This window comes from Solanum stenotomum, chromosome 7, assembly GCF_019186545.1.
Source record: "Solanum stenotomum isolate F172 chromosome 7, ASM1918654v1, whole genome shotgun sequence".
NCBI classification, from domain to species: domain Eukaryota; kingdom Viridiplantae; phylum Streptophyta; class Magnoliopsida; order Solanales; family Solanaceae; genus Solanum; species Solanum stenotomum.
Window position 1 is genome coordinate 25,054,151 of NC_064288.1, and position 18,723 is coordinate 25,072,873.

At 41.8% G+C, this 18,723-nt stretch overlaps 1 protein-coding gene across 1 annotated transcript; it reads left to right on the top strand.

Moving 5' to 3' along the window:
• Positions 1 to 9,961: 9,961 nt before the first annotated feature.
• Positions 9,962 to 18,282, top strand: LOC125871235 (uncharacterized). The gene is made up of 4 exons (XM_049551833.1): positions 9,962 to 10,098; positions 11,075 to 11,139; positions 11,732 to 12,830; positions 18,076 to 18,282. Exons 3-4 carry the CDS (start codon positions 11,735 to 11,737, stop codon positions 18,114 to 18,116), a joined length of 1,137 nt encoding a protein of 378 aa, XP_049407790.1. The 5' UTR covers positions 9,962 to 10,098; positions 11,075 to 11,139; positions 11,732 to 11,734; the 3' UTR covers positions 18,117 to 18,282.
• The last annotated feature ends 441 nt before the right edge of the window (positions 18,283 to 18,723 follow it).

Here is an 18,723-nt window from a genome sequence, read left to right on the forward strand (position 1 = left end):
TTAGTCAACCGGACAAACAGGGCAAATTCTAGGTGTCATCACACATGGTTCACGGTAAGCTCATCACACAAGGCATTAATACCAATGTCAAACAAGACTCCACAATTTTGCTAGTGTGCAATGCTCACCACCAGAGACTCAATTCGATACTTGGCTAGTCACAACGAGATGCAAAAAGTTCACATATTGTCTATGCAACTTCATTTGGCTTCATCATAGCCGCACATTCATTTTTGTTTGATTATGAGAACTATTCAAGTCATCGGTATTGATTAAGACCGATACTCAAATTTGCAAGAGAACAACCACATTCAAACACAAACAAGAGGTGGCACAATTTTTTTCGAAAGGGTCCAAAAATCATTTACAATTAGCACAAGGAGCCACAAGCTCAATCATCCACAAAAACAATGCTAAACACAATATTTACCACAACAACCCAAATATATAGACATAATAATAGTCACAAAAGGTGGGCCTCACCCCACCACAAATAAAAACCATTTGTCCTTAAATGCAAGCAAGATAATATCCACAAGTCAAAAAGTAAGACAGAGAGGGAGGTAAAAAAAGATCCTGTCTACTTAGTCACAGTCTGTCTGGGTATCAATGTCCGGTGTAGAGCTCGGAACTTGGGCATCTATGCCCAGAGTTACCTCAGGAGAACCACCAGCCCCACTAAGATCAACTAAAGGCGTGTCTGCCAATGAAGTCTGCACAGCTACATCGATCATGGCCTCTTCAGTCTCTGTAAGGCCCTCATAAGAAACCTCTTCAACAACCTCAAGCATCTCCTCATCCGTCTCAGCCTCAGACTTAAGGCCATCTGTCTCTTCAACTCTAACCTCATCTCCGGTGGTAGCCGGAGGTATTTCTTGCACATCTGGAATCTCCATTGTCCCAAAAATCATGGACATGTTGGTGGACTTCAGTTGATCCATATTGCTCCTCAGCGCAGCAATAGCGGCCTTTAAAGTCGTCACCTCCTCGATGGCCCATTGTCCACGCTCACACACTGCTATCCTAGCTACAAGGGCATCAATGGTATTACTCAATAGTGTCACATCATGAGCAAGGGCTGTCTGAATTATGCCCGGAATAAAGGCCTTAAGTTTGGCAACCCAACGATTGGCAGAATGGGCTAGCTGCCCCATCCGGAGTAGTGCAACTTAAGTGAGAGAGGTTCGGGAAACAACAACAACAGCAGCTCTAGGAGACAATGTAGTGGAAGAGGAACTAGGGATGTCAGAAAGAACAACACTAGACATACATGAAGGCCTAGGGGTCGGAATAGGCAAATATGCCTCTACAGGTAATGTTTGAGGATCAACAACCGGGGATGTATCCACCGGGTTGTCTTCTTCTTCTCCGCCTAATCCTTTAAATACTCTACCTCCATCCTCCGGATATCAGTAGAGGATGTGGGAAACACTTCCACATCCTTCTTTGCTTCTCTAGGAACCCGAGCCCATTTACATAGCTCGGTGATAAACACCAGGAATGAGAGGGAAGTCTGGCGCTGCTTGGCCCTTATGACCAACTCTTGTGCTATAGTTATCCCCAGGTTTATCCTTGTCTCCTCGATGATACAACCCAGACACACTGTCTTGGCTAGGCGAAAGATGGACTCGTTCTGGGATGGCATGATAATGCTGCTGATGAAGTCAAACTAGAACCTTGCAGCTATGTTCAGATCCTTATTTTAAATCGGTGCTCCAATCTCCAGCCACTTGGGAGTACTGTCTGATATTAGCAGGGCCAACCACTTCTTCATATTTTTCCAGAGTCCTTGTCCTAATCAGATGTTGGGACTCGTCATCAATATCATCAAAATAGTCTAGGACAACATTAATAGCCTCACTATCACAGTTGACCTTCTTTTCCCGGACAACTACATAGTCAACCAGTTTAAATGTTGTTGCATGCTTCTTTTTCTGTGGTTTCAAGGCCCCATAAGCAGTGTAGAACTTCCATACCCAATTTGAAATATACGGGCCACGAGGCTTGGTGAAGATCTGGAATTTATGAGACTTCAGACAACTCATAATCTCTGGGTACCTGTCGATGGCCCCATCAGTGGACATACGCTTCTCCTCAATGATTTTCCTCAACCCCTCAGTCTTCAGTCTATTCATAGACTTGGGAGAAGGACCCTGTACTGGTGGTGCTTGGACCACAACCAGTGTTGGAGCTAAAGGAGGAGTAGTGGTGGCCTGAGGAGTCCTGATCCTAGACGGATCGTTCATCTTTATGCTGTTAATAATTCATCATCCCCGGGCTCTGAAATTGTAGCCTGCTGCTCCTGGTGCTCACCCTCACTCTCAGAAGTGGTGAGGTGAGTGGCGTAGATACCGTTACGGTCGGAGGTGGCCTCCAGTGACGCATGTGCCTTCCCTTTTCCTTTGCCTTTCCAACTAGTTGTAGGAAGTTTAATGGCCTTGCCCCTGGATGCAACAACATCCTCATTGATAGTTATCCCCTTAGCCTTCTTACGAAGTGGCATGTTTCTACCAGAAAATTTTGGTCTTGCCATGTCTGCAAAAACATCAGAAAAAGTGTTAGAAACAATTCAAACAAAAGCACAAAAAAGTAGTTCCAGACAGACTCATCGAACTAGTCAGCGAGTCGCCGAATCTCTGTGGCGAGCTAGATCAGACTCGCCGAAAGGATTGGCTCAAAAATCTCAGAAAAATTTGGCATGTCGAGGATGGAAAGGCCTCTCGGCAAATCACCGACAGCATTCGGCGAGCTAGGATTAGCCCGCCGAAAATTAAAGTGCAATTAAGGGTCAGGGGCGTAGACAAAGGATGATTAAAGAGGACTTTCAGTGAGTCGCCGAGTGCCTTCGATGACCTTAGACTTCTCTCCGAAAGTTATAGAACCAAACTTCACATTTAGCATGAAATTAAAAGCGAGATGGGAAACTTCGGTGAACCGTCGAGTGGTTCGGCGAGCTCGACCCAACTCGCCAAGGTCACGACTCGAGAGCACCCCCTACTCATAACACGGCGTACTCGACCCCGAAGGAGTCTAATACAAGCCTCTTAGCATCATAACATTTGACATATAGAAATAGTGCGGAATTAAAACTTATTTAAAACCAAACTATCAAAATCTCATTTATAGAGCAACGACATACTAAGTCTTACATGGGCATCTTAGACAAACTTTAACAAGATGGGGTCACGGCCCTTTACAATCGAGGTATAGACAAAAGTCTTAAAACATAAGAACTGGAAACAATTAAAGTCCTTGTCCTCGACATATGAGGACATACCAAAAAGGGGTCTTGAGAAAACTCTAATCCCAAGCTTCACTAGAGAATGCAATCACTTGCCGGAACCTACACTTGTAGTAAAAATAAGAAAATATGGGTTAGCACACAAAAATATACTAAGTATGATGACCATGCAAAAATATGTTTTAAAAGGGACATTTTGTTGAATGTCATGCTTTATGCCATTTTTGTAAAACTTCATCAACATTGATACAAGAGGCATAATATAAGTCACGACCAACATACAAAGTCACATAATTCACATTTGAGAAAAATCACATATAACCCTTTACCTTCACCTTGAGCCTCCACCTCAACTAACCATCAAGCTATGCCTTGTGCAATGTATGGGTAGCGTCCCATACCACCACCCACACTAAGGCACCACCTTAAGGTCACCAAAAGTGAACTTACCATTCATCCTTCTCACCTTTACACAATAGAGCATATAAGTCACATAAACATCACATGAATCACCTCATCATATTAAGATCAACATCTAAGACAACTCTAAGTCATACCTGTGCAATGTGCAAATAGCATCCCATACTACTACTCATACTAAGTACTGCATTAAAGTCACCATAGACAAGGAATATTCATATACAGTAGACATGACAAGGAAGTAACTCATAATACAATCCAAGTATAGCATGCATCTTTACATTTAAGTATTTAAGGCAACATTCTTCATTAGGTTCATTTAGGACACATTTATGCATTTAGAGGACTTCATACATTTAGTCATTTAAGACTTAGAGAACTCACTATAGCCCTTTCAAAGCCTACTCGTGCAATGTATAAATAGCATCTCATACTACTACCTACACTTTATAGTACCTATCAAGAAACTAGATTGCACATCTCACATGATGGGAATAAGCTTTTAACCGACATATACCATGAGAGCTAGTTCATATAATCTGATATACTATCCCACATCATAAGGGTTGGTCTACTTGCCTAAAGTAAACAGGTTTAACATTAGCTCGGATGGAATCAGCTAGCTAATATCCTATGTGGGCACATAGTTATGGGATAGGAAGATGTTCATTGGAACTCTAACCTAACATTGGGAGAGTTTCCATCTAACCATATCCACTCGGTGCTTAGCCTACATTCCAATATATTATTTCATTCACATTATATTAGTGTATTGGGGAGGAATGCCATAGGCCTATCGACCCATGATACATCATTACTAAGGAAGGAATGCTATAAGCCTATCGATCCATGGTACATTCAAGGAGAGCTCTAGTGTCCATATGAAAGGAATACTATAAGCCTATTGATTTATGGTCCCTCATTACATTCTTATACTCACGAAAAGAATGCCACTAGTCTATCGATTCTAGAGTCTTCATTACATTAGATCATTTATGAAAAGAATGCATAAAGCCTATCAATTCATAGTCATCAAGTCAAGACACATTCATCACTCATATATGAAAGGAATGCCATAGCCTATCGGTTCATATTCATCAAGTCAAGGCGGATTCATTAAATAAGAAAAGGAAGCATGATGCCTACCAATTCTAGATTCAACATTCACATTATAGGAACCCTTCACATTCCATCATTTTCATTCATGAGTGTCAAATTGAGAAATAGCCTTCCAATACTAACACAAATACATTGAATACAAAGATCATCATTCTATCATTGAATCACATGTAAATCCTTCACATTATACAACATCATGATAACACTTCAATTCATCACACTATGCCTTCAAGGACATGATCACAATGTACATAGTAAGTAAACACCTCCACCTTTCAACTGGATCAACAATTCAAGCACAATTCTACATTAACATGAAATTAGGTCAAACTTGCCCTTTCAAGGCTATGATCACAATTCCTCAATTCACCAACAATTCACCATAATTAGACATCGATAATGATACAAATCAATAATCTAAATCAATCTAGGCAAAAATCCATCAACATTTATTCGTAATCAACAAACCCACATCATAAGCCACAATTTAGAAATTTAGAGAAATCATGGGTTCATAGAGTATTTTCATCTTAAATTATCAATTAAACATTAATATAATCATAGTTTATCATTTGAAAACGTTTGATGCAAGAACCTATGAGATTGAGTAAAACCTAGGGTTTTTCATAAAACTTGAAAACTTAGAAACCTCTTTGAAATTGACTCTAGGGTGAAAACTAACCCTAGATGAATGATCAACATACCTTATATTTGATGAATCCCACTAAATTGAAGAGTAAACACCTTGAAATCCCCAACTCTAGCTTTCTCTTGACCTTGATCTCCAATGGAGTTTCTAGAGAGAACTTTTAGAAGGGAAGGGTTTTGTTTTTGAGAGATGAAGTCTAAATGAGGGTTTCAATGTTTTAATACTCTTAAAATATGTTAATACACCAAAAACAACCGTCCATGCACTTTAAAAGACTTGGGGTGAATTTACCGATTCACCCCTCACTTGGCCGTGTCACTTGACAGCAAGCAAGTGTGAACCACGAGACTTAGACTCATAGACCGTGAGTCCATTCATGGACCATGCTGTTGGTCCGTGATCTGGGTATGTGGCTTGGTTTGGAGGGGCCTGACCTATGGAGGCTATCCACGGGGAGTGGATGGACCTACAGGGCATGGACCCCTTCCGTAGGTCACTTAATTTTGGCTAACTGTATGGTTTCCTTGGGGTCTTGGGGTTTAGACTTAGGGTCCTCCTCAAGGAACCTTAGGGTGGTCCTTGGGGAGTCGTACCTTGACGTCTAACCCCTAAACACCTCAACCATGGCTCAGGAAAACATTAAACCACATCAAAACTCATGACGAACAAAAACGCACACACGTTAGGCTCTAGTTTCACTAGTTCATTTTTAGGGTCATTGTTTTATCCCCCACGTAGGAACACTCGTCCTCGAATGAAACTTAAAACACATAAAGGGGTAACGATTCAAGACTAGCAGCCCACAATAATGCATATAACATCAACATAAATGCACACAACTAGGAGGAAACATCAACTCCACATCAATAGGCTCAAAACACAACAAGAAATTAGAAACCACCCTCAAGGTGGATACCAATGGGAAGTCAATAATCAAGAAGTTGGTCAAGAAGCCACAAAAGGACACGGTAACCGCTATCAAGGAGGACATCAAAGGGGTTACTACCACAGCAACCAAGGTGGCCATGAAGGCCGAGATGTTGGCATCAACTTTATCAAAACGACTCTTCCATCATTCAAAGGGGAATTCAATCCCGATTCTTATCTAGAATGGGAGCCACAATGTGACCGCCTTTTCAATGTCAATGACTTGAAGGAGGTCAAAAGTAGTTGCTATGCTATCGCTCAATTTGAAGGGTATGTTGTCACATGGTGGGAATACATCAAGAGGTATCACTTGATCGTTCAAGAAGGTCATCCTCCACCATGGCCCGAATTGAAAAGATTGATGAGAGCCAAGTATGTGCCAGAGAGATACTGCCAAGGGTTACTTACCAAATTGTATAACTTGAGGGAAGGGAGTAGAAGCATTGAAGCCTATAATGATGAGTTCAAAAACATAGTCATGAAGCTAGAATATCGAGAGATTGAAGAGCATGTCGTGATTCGCTTGAAGGTAGGATTGAACAAAGAGATTTATTCGAAGATGACCATTCATAGGTTTTCTACTTTGAATGATGCCTTTGAGGCAGCCCATAAGATAGAGATGGAATTCAAGGAGGAGAAAGTGTCTAAGTATAAGAATTCATCTTCCAATTCTTGGAGCAAGAACAAAGGGGGAGCTCAAACATCGTCGGGTTGGGATAAAGGTTCGGATGTCCAGAAGCCTCATGAGAAGAAACCCTTTGAAGGGAACACTCCAAAGTACCCGCCAAGAGAAAAAGATAACAATGACCCAACCAAATTTCCTAACAATATTTAATGCCACAAATGTAGGGGATGGGGTCATATAATGCATGAGTGTCCCAATCGATTGAATGCTCTAATGCAAGGAGGGGAAATATATCTTAGTGTTGAGGAAGAGCCAGCAGGTGATTGTGAGGAAGATCCTCAAGAAGAGGATGAGTTTGAAGATGAGGAACCAGACCTTTGTGTCAAAGAAGGAGAGAGTGTTGTTCGTCTATATATGGTGAGGCGAGCAATAATTAGTAAGGCCATGGATGATCCAAGCCAAAGAGAGAATCTATTTCACTCCAAATGATTCATCAAGGATAGAGTGTGTTCCTTAATCATTGATAGTGGGAGTTGTGCAAATATTGCTAGTACTGCGTTAGTGGAATTCTTGAAACTTCCTACCACTAATCATGCTACACCTTACAAACTACAATGGTTGAGTGAGTGTGGAGAATTGAGGGTGCATCGATAAGTGATGATCAAGTTCAAGATTGGGAAGTATCAAGATGAGGTTCTATGTGATGTGGTCCCAAGCAAGCTTGTCATGTGCTACTCGGTAGGACTTGGCAACATGATCGTTCAACCAAACATGATGGGAGAAGCAACAAGTATTCATTTGTGTTGAATGATCATAAGTATGTTCTTCACCCTATGTCACCCTCTCAAGTCAGTGATGTTTATCAAAGGATAAGTGAGTCAAGGGAGAAAAAGAAGTGTGAAGAGGAACATGTGGAGGTCGAGAGCCAAGAAGAGGAGGAGAAGAGGAAGTTGAAAGGAAAGGCCCAAGTATTATTGGCTAATTACAAAGAGATAAGGGAGGAAATTGAGTCCGAAAGTTCTTTGATCCTTATCACACATAGGGATCATGTGGTACAAACTAACCAATCTCATTCTTCTCTTCCCAATTCTATTTCCATTCTTTTGCAGGACTATGAGGATGTCTTCCCTAAGGAGCTTCCAAGTAGATTGCCCCCTCTTCGGGGAATTGAGCACCAAATTGATTTTGTGCCGGGATCAAAATTGCCAAACAAGCCGGATTATCGAAGCAATACGGAGGACACTAAGGAGCTACAAAGGCAAGTAGAGGAACTCCTCAACAAAGGTTATGTGAATGAGAGCATGAGTCCATGTGTTGTGCCGGTTCTATTGGTTCCAAAGAAAGATAGAACATGGCGCATGTGTGTTAATTGCCGAGCCATCAACAAAATTACGATAAAGTATCATCATCCTATTCCTAGGTTAGATGATATGCTTGATGAATTGAATGACTCTTGTGTGTTTTCAAAGATTTATCTTAGAAGTGGTTATCATCAAATCCGAATGAACCTCGGTGATGAATGGAAAACCGCATTCAAGACAAGGCTTGGTCTATATGTATGGTTGGTGATGCCCTTTGATCTCACTAATGCTCCTAGTACCTTTATGTGTCTCATGAATCATGTGCTGAAATCCTTTATAGGAAATTTGTGGTTGTCTATTTTGATGATATCTTGATTTATAGCAAGACCATGCATGATCATGTTGAGCATTTGAGATGTGTGTTTGAAGTGCTTAGGAAGGAACAACTTTATGCTAATCTTGATAAGTGTTCATTTTATGTTGATGAAGTTTTCTTCTTGGGTTTTGTTGTGAGTTCAAGAGGGGTTGAAGTTGATGAATTTGAAATTGATGCTATTAAGAGTTGGCCAATTCCGACATCCATAAGTGATGTTAAAAACTTTCATGGGTTGGCTAGTTTTTATAGGCGATTTTTCAAAGGTTTTAGTACCATAGCTGCCCCCTTGACAGAAGTAATCTGAAAGGATAAACCTTTTAAGTGGGAGAGGAACAAGCCAAAGCTTTCGATGCTTTAAAATCCATGCTTAGTTCCGCTCCTTTGCTACAATTACCTGATTTTGATAAAATGTTTGAAGTGGAATGTGATGCTAGTAATGTTGGCATTGGAGCCATCTTAATGCAAGACCAAAAGTCCATTGCTTATTTTAGTGAAATGCTAAAAGGTGCTACTTTGAATTATTCCACTTATGATCTTGAATTGTATGCCTTGATTAGGGATTTGGATAATTTGCAACACTACTTGTGGCCAAAGGAATTTGTCATTAGGAATGACCATGAGTCTCTAAAACATATTCGGGCCCAAGGAAAGTTGAACAAGAGGCACGCCAAATGGATTGAATTCCTTGAAACTTTCCCTTATGTAATCCAATACAAAAAGGGAAAGGAAAATATGGTGGTCGATGCCTTGTCTAGAAAACATGTGTTGATAAATACTTTGTCTTCCAAATTGATTGGCTTTGAATACTTGAAACGACCCCAAAAATGCCCGAAAATGTGCTTCGAAAATACCTAAAATTGTAATTTCCATATATCTCAAAATCCGTGCATCATTTCGGAAATTCGACTTCATATTCTTATTCAGGGGGTCAAATTGAGTGGGAAATGAGTCTAATCCGAATTTTAGAACAACCGTATCAAAATTCGAAAATCGCAAAAAAATGCGATTTTGAGGGTCAACTTTAAAGGGGCATATCTCTCAGCACACAAGGAACTGGAAGGAGCTCAAACTATCAAAATTAAAGCTCTGTGAGTTAGCTTTCCAACGCAATTTGTTTCACCTCATTCCGAGTTAGGATGAAGGAGTTATGACCATTTTCGTAAAACCTGTCCGGCAGAAAATGCAAATTCCAGTAGCCGAAAACACTGTTCACCCGCCTCAATTTTTTTCTAAGTGTTGGGACGTTTTTATAAAAAGGGGACATATCCATACTTAGTCATTTAACTTCAAAACATCCAAAAACTCTCTCTAAACCCTCTCCAAAAATTCCACCAAGATCATCAACCAAATTCAAGGATCCCAAGCTTTAATTCCGGATTCAAGATTCAATCTCAAGCAATTCTCCATTCCAATCTTCATCAAGAATTCTCCAAAGTTGAGGTATGTGGGTTGATTGTGGAAACCTTCCTTTCCACAAGTCCAACCATTTATCCTCTATTTTACTTCAAGTTTATGGGTCCTTATGATCATTTATGAACTCTTGAATTATGGAATTATTACTACACATCCTATTATGGTCTATTTTTGTATATTATCATGAAATGGAATGATTATATGATGTTTATGGTTTTCATGCCTCCATGATCAAATTATGAAGGTTGTTATATATGTATATATATATGTATGTTGTTGGTGGGCTGTTTTATATGGATTTTGAAATTGGTTGGACTTAGTACTCTTGAAACACATGATTTTATTTACATGAACAAGTAGCCCACCATATGTTTGATAAAATGCCATTTATAGAATTCTTATGAAATGGAAGGTCCAATGTACGTCCTATGAGTCGGATGATTATATAAGTATTGAAATGATGATGAAATGGATACATGTATATGATTTTCTCTATATAGTGTGTGAGTCGATCAAGCCTAGCTCGGGGGGTTGTAGGCCCGGGTAACCGTATCAAGGGGTTGGTACCTTGGTTGCCTAGTACGGGGGGTAGTAGGCCCGTATAACCGTATCGAGGGGTTTGTACCTTGGTTGCCTAGTACGGGGGGTAGTAGGCCCGTATAACCATATCGAGGGGTTTGTACCTTGGTCCCTAGCTCGGGGGGTGGTAGGCCCGGGTAACCACATTGAGGGGTTTGTACCTCTTTCGCCTCTCCAAGGGGGTGGTAGGCCTTGGAAATACTATATTGATGGTCACTCACTACACATATACTATGCCCTACTAAATATGATTTTTATATAAGCATCATTATACATATCATCTCATTAATATGCTATCTATCGGGTACGATTATGCATTTTGCCTATGATGTCCATCCCTTGTTGCATTGCATTGCATCCCATATACTTAGTACATTCAAACGTACTAACGCATACTCTATGCCTACATGATGTCACCATGTAGGGACCGGAGCACCGCTTGACCCTCGTCCTCCGCGTGGCTAATACGATTTTCTATCAAGGTTATTGGTGAGTCCTCCATTCCGGGGACGTTGCTTATGATCTTTTGCTATGTATAAGACTTTTCCTTTTAGTTATGTTTTGACTATGAGGGTGAGCCCAGTTGTTTGTCTTGGCCCCCGCTAAAGTACCTATGTTTAGAGGTGGTGTTGGACAAGTTGTGTATTATGTTTGAGCTTGATTCATCTATGGTATTTATGTATCATTTCTTCTTTTTTTTTTTTTGCTCCCTTAGTCCCGATTTCCCCCTTGATTATGCTTATCGCTTATGGTCATTTTAATTGCTTCCGCGACCAATGATGTGTAAGATACGCTATGAGGCTTGTTTGGGGTTCCTTCGGGTTCCCCATTCGCCGGTCACGTCTAGGCCCTAGGCTTGGGTCGTGACAAACTTGGTATCAGAGCACTAGGTTGATAGATCCTCGGAGTCCAACACACCGCGTTGATTAGAGTCCGATTCATGGTTGTGTTGTGCACCACAATTATGAGTAGGAGGCTATGAGACGTTTTAGGAAATGTTTCACTTCTTCATGTTCTAAGTCGTGCGGTAGAGTTGAATTAAGTTCTTTTTTTCCCTAACGGTTGTTCTTTGCTATGCTAGATCATGCCTAATACAAGAGGAAGACGAGCCCGCGCACCCGAGGAACAACCGACCAATGGGGATCTTCGGGATGCCCTTACTTTATTTGCACAAGCTATGGCTAATCAAGCCAACCACGGGGCCCAAACCCCTCAGGCTCCTACCCCGGCATCTCGGGTGAGAGACTTCGTGCGGATGAATCCCCCGGAATTCTATGGGTCTAAGTTAAATGAAGACCCTCAAGAGTTCATTGATGAAGTCCTCAAGATATTAGCTATCATGGGCGTGAAGTCAGAAGATAAGGCGGAGTTGGCGGCCTACCAACTAAAAGGGGTGGCCCAAATATGGTACAACCAATGGAAGGAAGAGAAGGGGGTAAACTATGTGGTGCATTGGGAAGAGTTCAAAACGGCTTTCCTTAATCGATTCTTTCCTCTTGAGCTTAGGGAAGCCAAATTGGTGGAGTTCATGAATTTAAAACAAGGGTCTATGAGTGTGAGGGAGTATGCCCTCAAGTTTAACCAACTTTCAAGGTATGCTCCACACTTGGTTGCCGACTCACGGTCTAGAATGAACAAATTCGTGATGGGTGTGTCCGACCTAGTGAGTGAAGAATGCCGGTCCGCAATGTTGATTAGTGACATGGACTTGTCCCGCTTGATGGTCTATGCCGAACAAATGGAGGAGGAGAAGTTGAGGAAGAGGAGGGGTCATGAGGCCAAGAGGGCCCGTTTTGAGGGCAAGTTCCAAAGTAGAACGGGAGGCCGGTTTCATCAAGGTCAAGGGTCTTCTCATGCGCTCCATAAGGGGTTTGCCAATGATGTTCCAAGGGCCCAAGGTGTTAGGGGTATGGGTCCTATTGATGTATGTCCGAAGTGTGGTAAGGGCCATGGTGGCCCGTGCTTGAGAAATACCGGTGCTTGCTATAGTTGTGGGGAAATGGGGCACAAGGCAATGGATTGTCCTCGAAATCGCAACAAGGGTAAGGAGGTCCGTCCACAAGGTGCCAATGCGGTTCCTTTGGGGAGAGGGGGCCGACAAGATGGTGCCCCAAGGCACAATCGATTTTATGCTTTGCATGGGAGGCAAGGGGTCGATGAAGTCCCCGACGTCGTTACCGGTATGTTGAAAATCTTTGACTTTGATGTATATGCATTAATTGATCCGGGTGCCTCTCTTTCTTTTGTCACCCCCTTTGTTGCCAAAAAGTTTCATGTTGAGCCCGAATTGTTGCGTGAGTCATATAAGGTGTCTACTCCTATTGGTGCATATATTGTTGCTAGGAAGGTCTATAGAAATTGTCCTATTTGCATCTTGCATAAAATATTGCCTTGTGATCTTGTTGAGTTGAACATGGTCGATTTTGATGTTGTTCTTGGGATGGATTGGTTGCATGCATACTATGCTTCCATTGATTGTAGAACCCGTAGGGTCAAGTTCCAATTCCCAAGTGAACCCATTCTTGAGTGGGAAAGCCAAAATGTGGTAGTCAAGGGTAGGTTCATCTCTTGCATTAAAGCCCGTAAGTTGATCTCTAAGGGGTGTCTCTATCACCTTGTGAGGGTTAGGGATGTGGAGTCCAAAACCCTTCCTATAGAGTCGGTTCCGATCGTAAATGAATTCCTTGATGTCTTTCCTAATGACCTTCCCGGTGTTCCTCCCGAAAGGGAAATAGATTTTGGCATAGACCTCCTCCCCGATACTCAACCCATTTCTATCCCCCCTTATCGTATGGCCCCGGCGGAGTTAAAGGAGTTGAAGGAACAATTGAGGGACTTGTTGGAGAAGGGTTTTATTAGGCCTAGCCAATCACCATGGGGTGCACCGGTGTTGTTTGTGAAGAAGAAAGATGGGTCCCTTAGGATGTGTATTGATTACCGGCAACTCAATAGGGTCACCATCAAGAATAAATATCCTCTTCCTAGGATTGATGACTTGTTCGACCAATTGCAAGGGGCTAGCCACTTCTCTAAGATTGATCTTCGGTCCGGGTATCATCAAGTGAAGGTGAGGGAGTGTGACATTCCCAAGACAGCCTTCCGGACTAGGTATGGGCATTATGAATTTGTGGTCATGTCCTTTGGGTTGACCAATGCACCGGCTATCTTCATGGACCTAATGAATAGGATCTTTAAACCCCACCTTGATTCCTTTGTTGTGGTCTTCATTGATGATATTTTAATCTATTCGCATAGCGAGGAAGAACATATGGGTCACTTGAGGGTTGTGTTGCAAAGATTGAGAGAGGAGAAGTTGTATGCCAAGTATGAAAAGTGTGAATTTTGGTTGAGGGAGGTTGCCTTCCTAGGTCATGTGGTGTCGGGGGATGGTATTAAGGTAGATCCTAAGAAGACCGATGTGATTAGAAATTGGCCTAGGCCATTGACCCCGTCGGATATTAGGAGCTTCTTGGGCTTAGCGGGTTACTATCGGAGATTTGTGAATGGGTTTTCTTCTATTGCTTCTTCCATGACTAAGTTGACACAAAAGAAGGCTAAGTTTGAGTGGACCGACGAGTGTGAAAGGAGTTTTCAAACCTTGAAAGATAAACTTGTGTCCGCTCCTATATTGTCACTACCGGATGGGCTTGAGGGATTCGTTGTGTATTGTGATGCTTCTAGAGTTGGCTTGGGTTGTGTCCTAATGCAAAATGGTAAGGTGATAGCCTATGCGTCTAGACAACTCAAAGTGCATGAAAAGAACTATCCTACGCATGACCTTGAATTAGCCGCGGTGGTGTTTGCTTTAAAGATTTGGCGTCATTACTTGTATGGGGTACATGTTGATGTGTTCACCGATCATAAGAGCCTCCAATATGTCTTCACCCAAAAAGACCTCAACTTGAGACAAAGAAGGTGGCTAGAATTTCTTAAAGATTATGATATGAGTGTGCATTATCATCCCGGTAAAGCTAATGTGGTGGCGGATGCTTTGAGTAGGGTGTCTATGGGTAGCCTAGCTCATGTTGATATTGGTGATAGGGAAATGGCTAGGGAGGTGCATCGGTTGGCTAGGTTGGGGGTTAGGTTGGAAGAAATTAGTAATGGTGGTGTGGTCGTTGTTGATGGTGCTAGGTCTTCCTTGGTTGATGAGGTGATAGCAAAACAAGATCTTGACTCTTCCTTGTTAGAATTGAAGGCCTTGGTGAAAGAGGGTAAGGTGGAAGTTTTCTCCCAAGGGGGAGATGGTGCCCTTAGGTACCAAGGTAGGTTGTGTGTGCCTTGTGTTGATGGTTTGAGGGAGAAAATTCTTGAGGAGGCTCATAATTCTTCCTACTCCATTCACCCCGGTTCCACCAAAATGTATAGAGATTTGAGGGATGTGTATTGGTGGGGAGGCATGAAGAAGGACATTGCCAAATTCGTCTCCGGTTGTCATAGTTGTCAACAAGTCAAGGCCGAACATCAAAGGCCGGGTGGTCTAACCCAAGACATAGAGATTCCTACTTGGAAGTGGGAAGAAATTAATATGGATTTTGTAGTTGGTTTACCCAAGACTAGAAAAGGTTTTGATTCTATTTGGGTGGTGGTTGATAGGATGACAAAATCGGCTCATTTTCTACCGGTAAAGACAACATATGGGGCGGAAGATTATGCAAGGTTATATATTCATGACTTGGTAAGGTTGCATGGGATTCCTCTATCCATCATATCGGACCGTGGTACTCAATTTACTTCACACTTTTGGAAGTCCTTTCAAAGGGGTCTAGGTACGAGAGTTAAGCTTACTACGGCCTTTCACCCGCAAACGGATGGACAAGCCGAAAGGACTATCCAAACACTTGAGGATATGCTTAGGGCTTGTGTATTGGAGCTTAAGGGTAGTTGGGATGATCATCTTCCATTGATTGAGTTTGCCTATAACAATAGCTATCATTCTAGCATCGGTATGGCTCCTTTTGAGGCTCTCTATGGGAGGCGTTGTAGATCACCGGTTGGGTGGTTTGAGGTTGGTGAGGTGGCCTTGTTAGGACCAGATCTAGTTATGGAGGCTCTTGAGAAGGTTAGGATGATTAGAGAAAGGTTGAAGACGGCCCAAAGTCGCCAAAAGTCCTATGCCGATGTGAGGAGAAGGGCTCTTGAATTCCAAGTTGGTGATTGGGTCTATTTGAAGGTGTCACCCATGAAGGGTGTGGTTCGTTTTGGTAAGAAGGGCAAGTTGAGCCCAAGATACGTGGGTCCTTATAAGGTGATGAGGAGAATTGGCAAGGTAGCTTATGAGTTGGAATTGCCTAGCGAAATGGATTTGGTTCATCCGGTATTTCATGTGTCTATGTTGAGGAAGTGTGTGGGTGATCCGAATGCCATTGTGCCTCTTGATGTTGTGGGTGTTGTTGAAGATAATTTGACCTATGAAGAGGTTCCGGTCCAGATTTTAGATAGACAAGTGAAGAGGTTGAGAAACAAAGATGTGGCTTCCGTTAAGGTCCTTTGGAGAAATCAACAAGTTGAAAGTGCTACTTGGGAGGCCGAAGCGGACATGCAAAGGCGATATCCTTATCTTTTCCACTCCACTCAAGCTTAAGGTATTGATCTAAACCCTTTATAAAATCTCAGGTCTTAAGTTCAGCCACCATGTCATTGCATACATTCATGTTTAAGTTAACAAGTTCATTGTGGTTTTACAACTATGTTGAAGTTTTTGAAATGAGGTGTAAGTGCATTGTTGCATCCCTATGTGGGCTGAATTTGCCATGTTTGTGTTTCTCATGTACGTTTCTTTGACATTCGGGGACGAATGTTCCCAAGGGGGAGATATTGAAACGACCCCAAAAATGCCCGAAAATGTGCTTCGAAAACACCTAAAATTGTAATTTCCATATATCTCAAAATCCGTGCATCATTTCGGAAATTCGACTTCATATTCTTATTCAGGGGGTCAAATTGAGTGGGAAATGAGTCTAACCCGAATTTTAGAACAACCGTATCAAAATTCGAAAATCGCAAAAAATGCGATTTTGAGGGTCAACTTTAAAGGGGCATATCTCTCAGCACACAAGGAACTGGAAGGAGCTCAAACTATCAAAATTAAAGCTCTGTGAGTTAGCTTTCCAACGCAATTTGTTTCACCTCATTCCGAGTTAGGATGAAGGAGTTATGACCATTTTCGTAAAACCTGTCCGGCAGAAAATGCAAATTCCAGTAGCCGAAAACACTGTTCACCCGCCTCAATTTTTTTCTAAGTGTTGGGACGTTTTTATAAAAAGGGGACATATCCATACTTAGTCATTTAACTTCAAAACATCCAAAAACTCTCTCTAAACCCTCTCCAAAAATTCCACCAAGATCATCAACCAAATTCAAGGATCCCAAGCTTTAATTCCGGATTCAAGATTCAATCTCAAGCAATTCTCCATTCCAATCTTCATCAAGAATTCTCCAAAGTTGAGGTATGTGGGTTGATTGTGGAAACCTTCCTTTCCACAAGTCCAACCATTTATCCTCTATTTTACTTCAAGTTTATGGGTCCTTATGATCATTTATGAACTCTTGAATTATGGAATTATTACTACACATCCTATTATGGTCTATTTTTGTATATTATCATGAAATGGAATGATTATATGATGTTTATGGTTTTCATGCCTCCATGATCAAATTATGAAGGTTGTTATATATGTATATATATATGTATGTTGTTGGTGGGCTGTTTTATATGGATTTTGAAATTGGTTGGACTTAGTACTCTTGAAACACATGATTTTATTTACATGAACAAGTAGCCCACCATATGTTTGATAAAATGCCATTTATAGAATTCTTATGAAATGGAAGGTCCAATGTACGTCCTATGAGTCGGATGATTATATAAGTATTGAAATGATGATGAAATGGATACATGTATATGATTTTCTCTATATAGTGTGTGAGTCGACCAAGCCTAGCTCGGGGGGTTGTAGGCCCGGGTAACCGTATCAAGGGGTTGGTACCTTGGTTGCCTAGTACGGGGGGTAGTAGGCCCGTATAACCGTATCGAGGGGTTTGTACCTTGGTTGCCTAGTACGGGGGGTAGTAGGCCCGTATAACCATATCGAGGGGTTTGTACCTTGGTCCCTAGCTCGGGGGGTGGTAGGCCCGGGTAACCACATTGAGGGGTTTGTACCTCTTTCGCCTCTCCAAGGGGGTGGTAGGCCTTGGAAATACTATATTGATGGTCACTCACTACACATATACTATGCCCTACTAAATATGATTTTTATATAAGCATCATTATACATATCATCTCATTAATATGCTATCTATCGGGTACGATTATGCATTTTGCCTATGATGTCCATCCCTTGTTGCATTGCATTGCATCCCATATACTTAGTACATTCAAACGTACTAACGCATACTCTATGCCTACATGATGTCACCATGTAGGGACCGGAGCACCGCTTGACCCTCGTCCTCCGCGTGGCTAATACGATTTTCTATCAAGGTTATTGGTGAGTCCTCCATTCCGGGGACGTTGCTTATGATCTTTTGCTATGTATAAGACTTTTCCTTTTAGTTATGTTTTGACTATGAGGGTGAGCCCAGTTGTTTGTCTTGGCCCCCGCTAAAGTACCTATGTTTAGAGGTGGTGTTGGACAAGTTGTGTATTATGTTTGAGCTTGATTCATCTATGGTATTTATGTATCATTTCTTCTTTTTTTTTTTTTGCTCCCTTAGTCCCGATTTCCCCCTTGATTATGCTTATCGCTTATGGTCATTTTAATTGCTTCCGCGACCAATGATGTGTAAGATACGCTATGAGGCTTGTTTGGGGTTCCTTCGGGTTCCCCATTCGCCGGTCACGTCTAGGCCCTAGGCTTGGGTCGTGACAATACTTGAAGGCATTGTATCCCAAGGATCCCATATTAGCTCAAATCTTCAAAGATTGTGAGGAATGGGAGAGGAAAAGGTGGATGAGGGATAGTTATTCTACTCCCTATTCCAAGTTTGATGGTTTCTTGTTCAAAGGCAAGAGACTTTGTGTGCCCATGAACTTTTGGAGAGAAGTATTTGTGAGGGAGGCACATAATGGGT

What these genes read in the sequence shown, in the direction of transcription:
- LOC125871235 (XM_049551833.1), top strand. Translation starts at nt 11,735, where the DNA reads ATGCCTAATACAAGAGGAAGACGAGCCCGCGCACCCGAGGAACAACCG. An exon ending in AGTCCCCGACGTCGTTACCG is followed by an intron (nt 12,831 to 18,075) that starts GTATGTTGAAAA and finishes GTCACCATGTAG; the next exon opens with GGACCGGAGCACCGCTTGAC.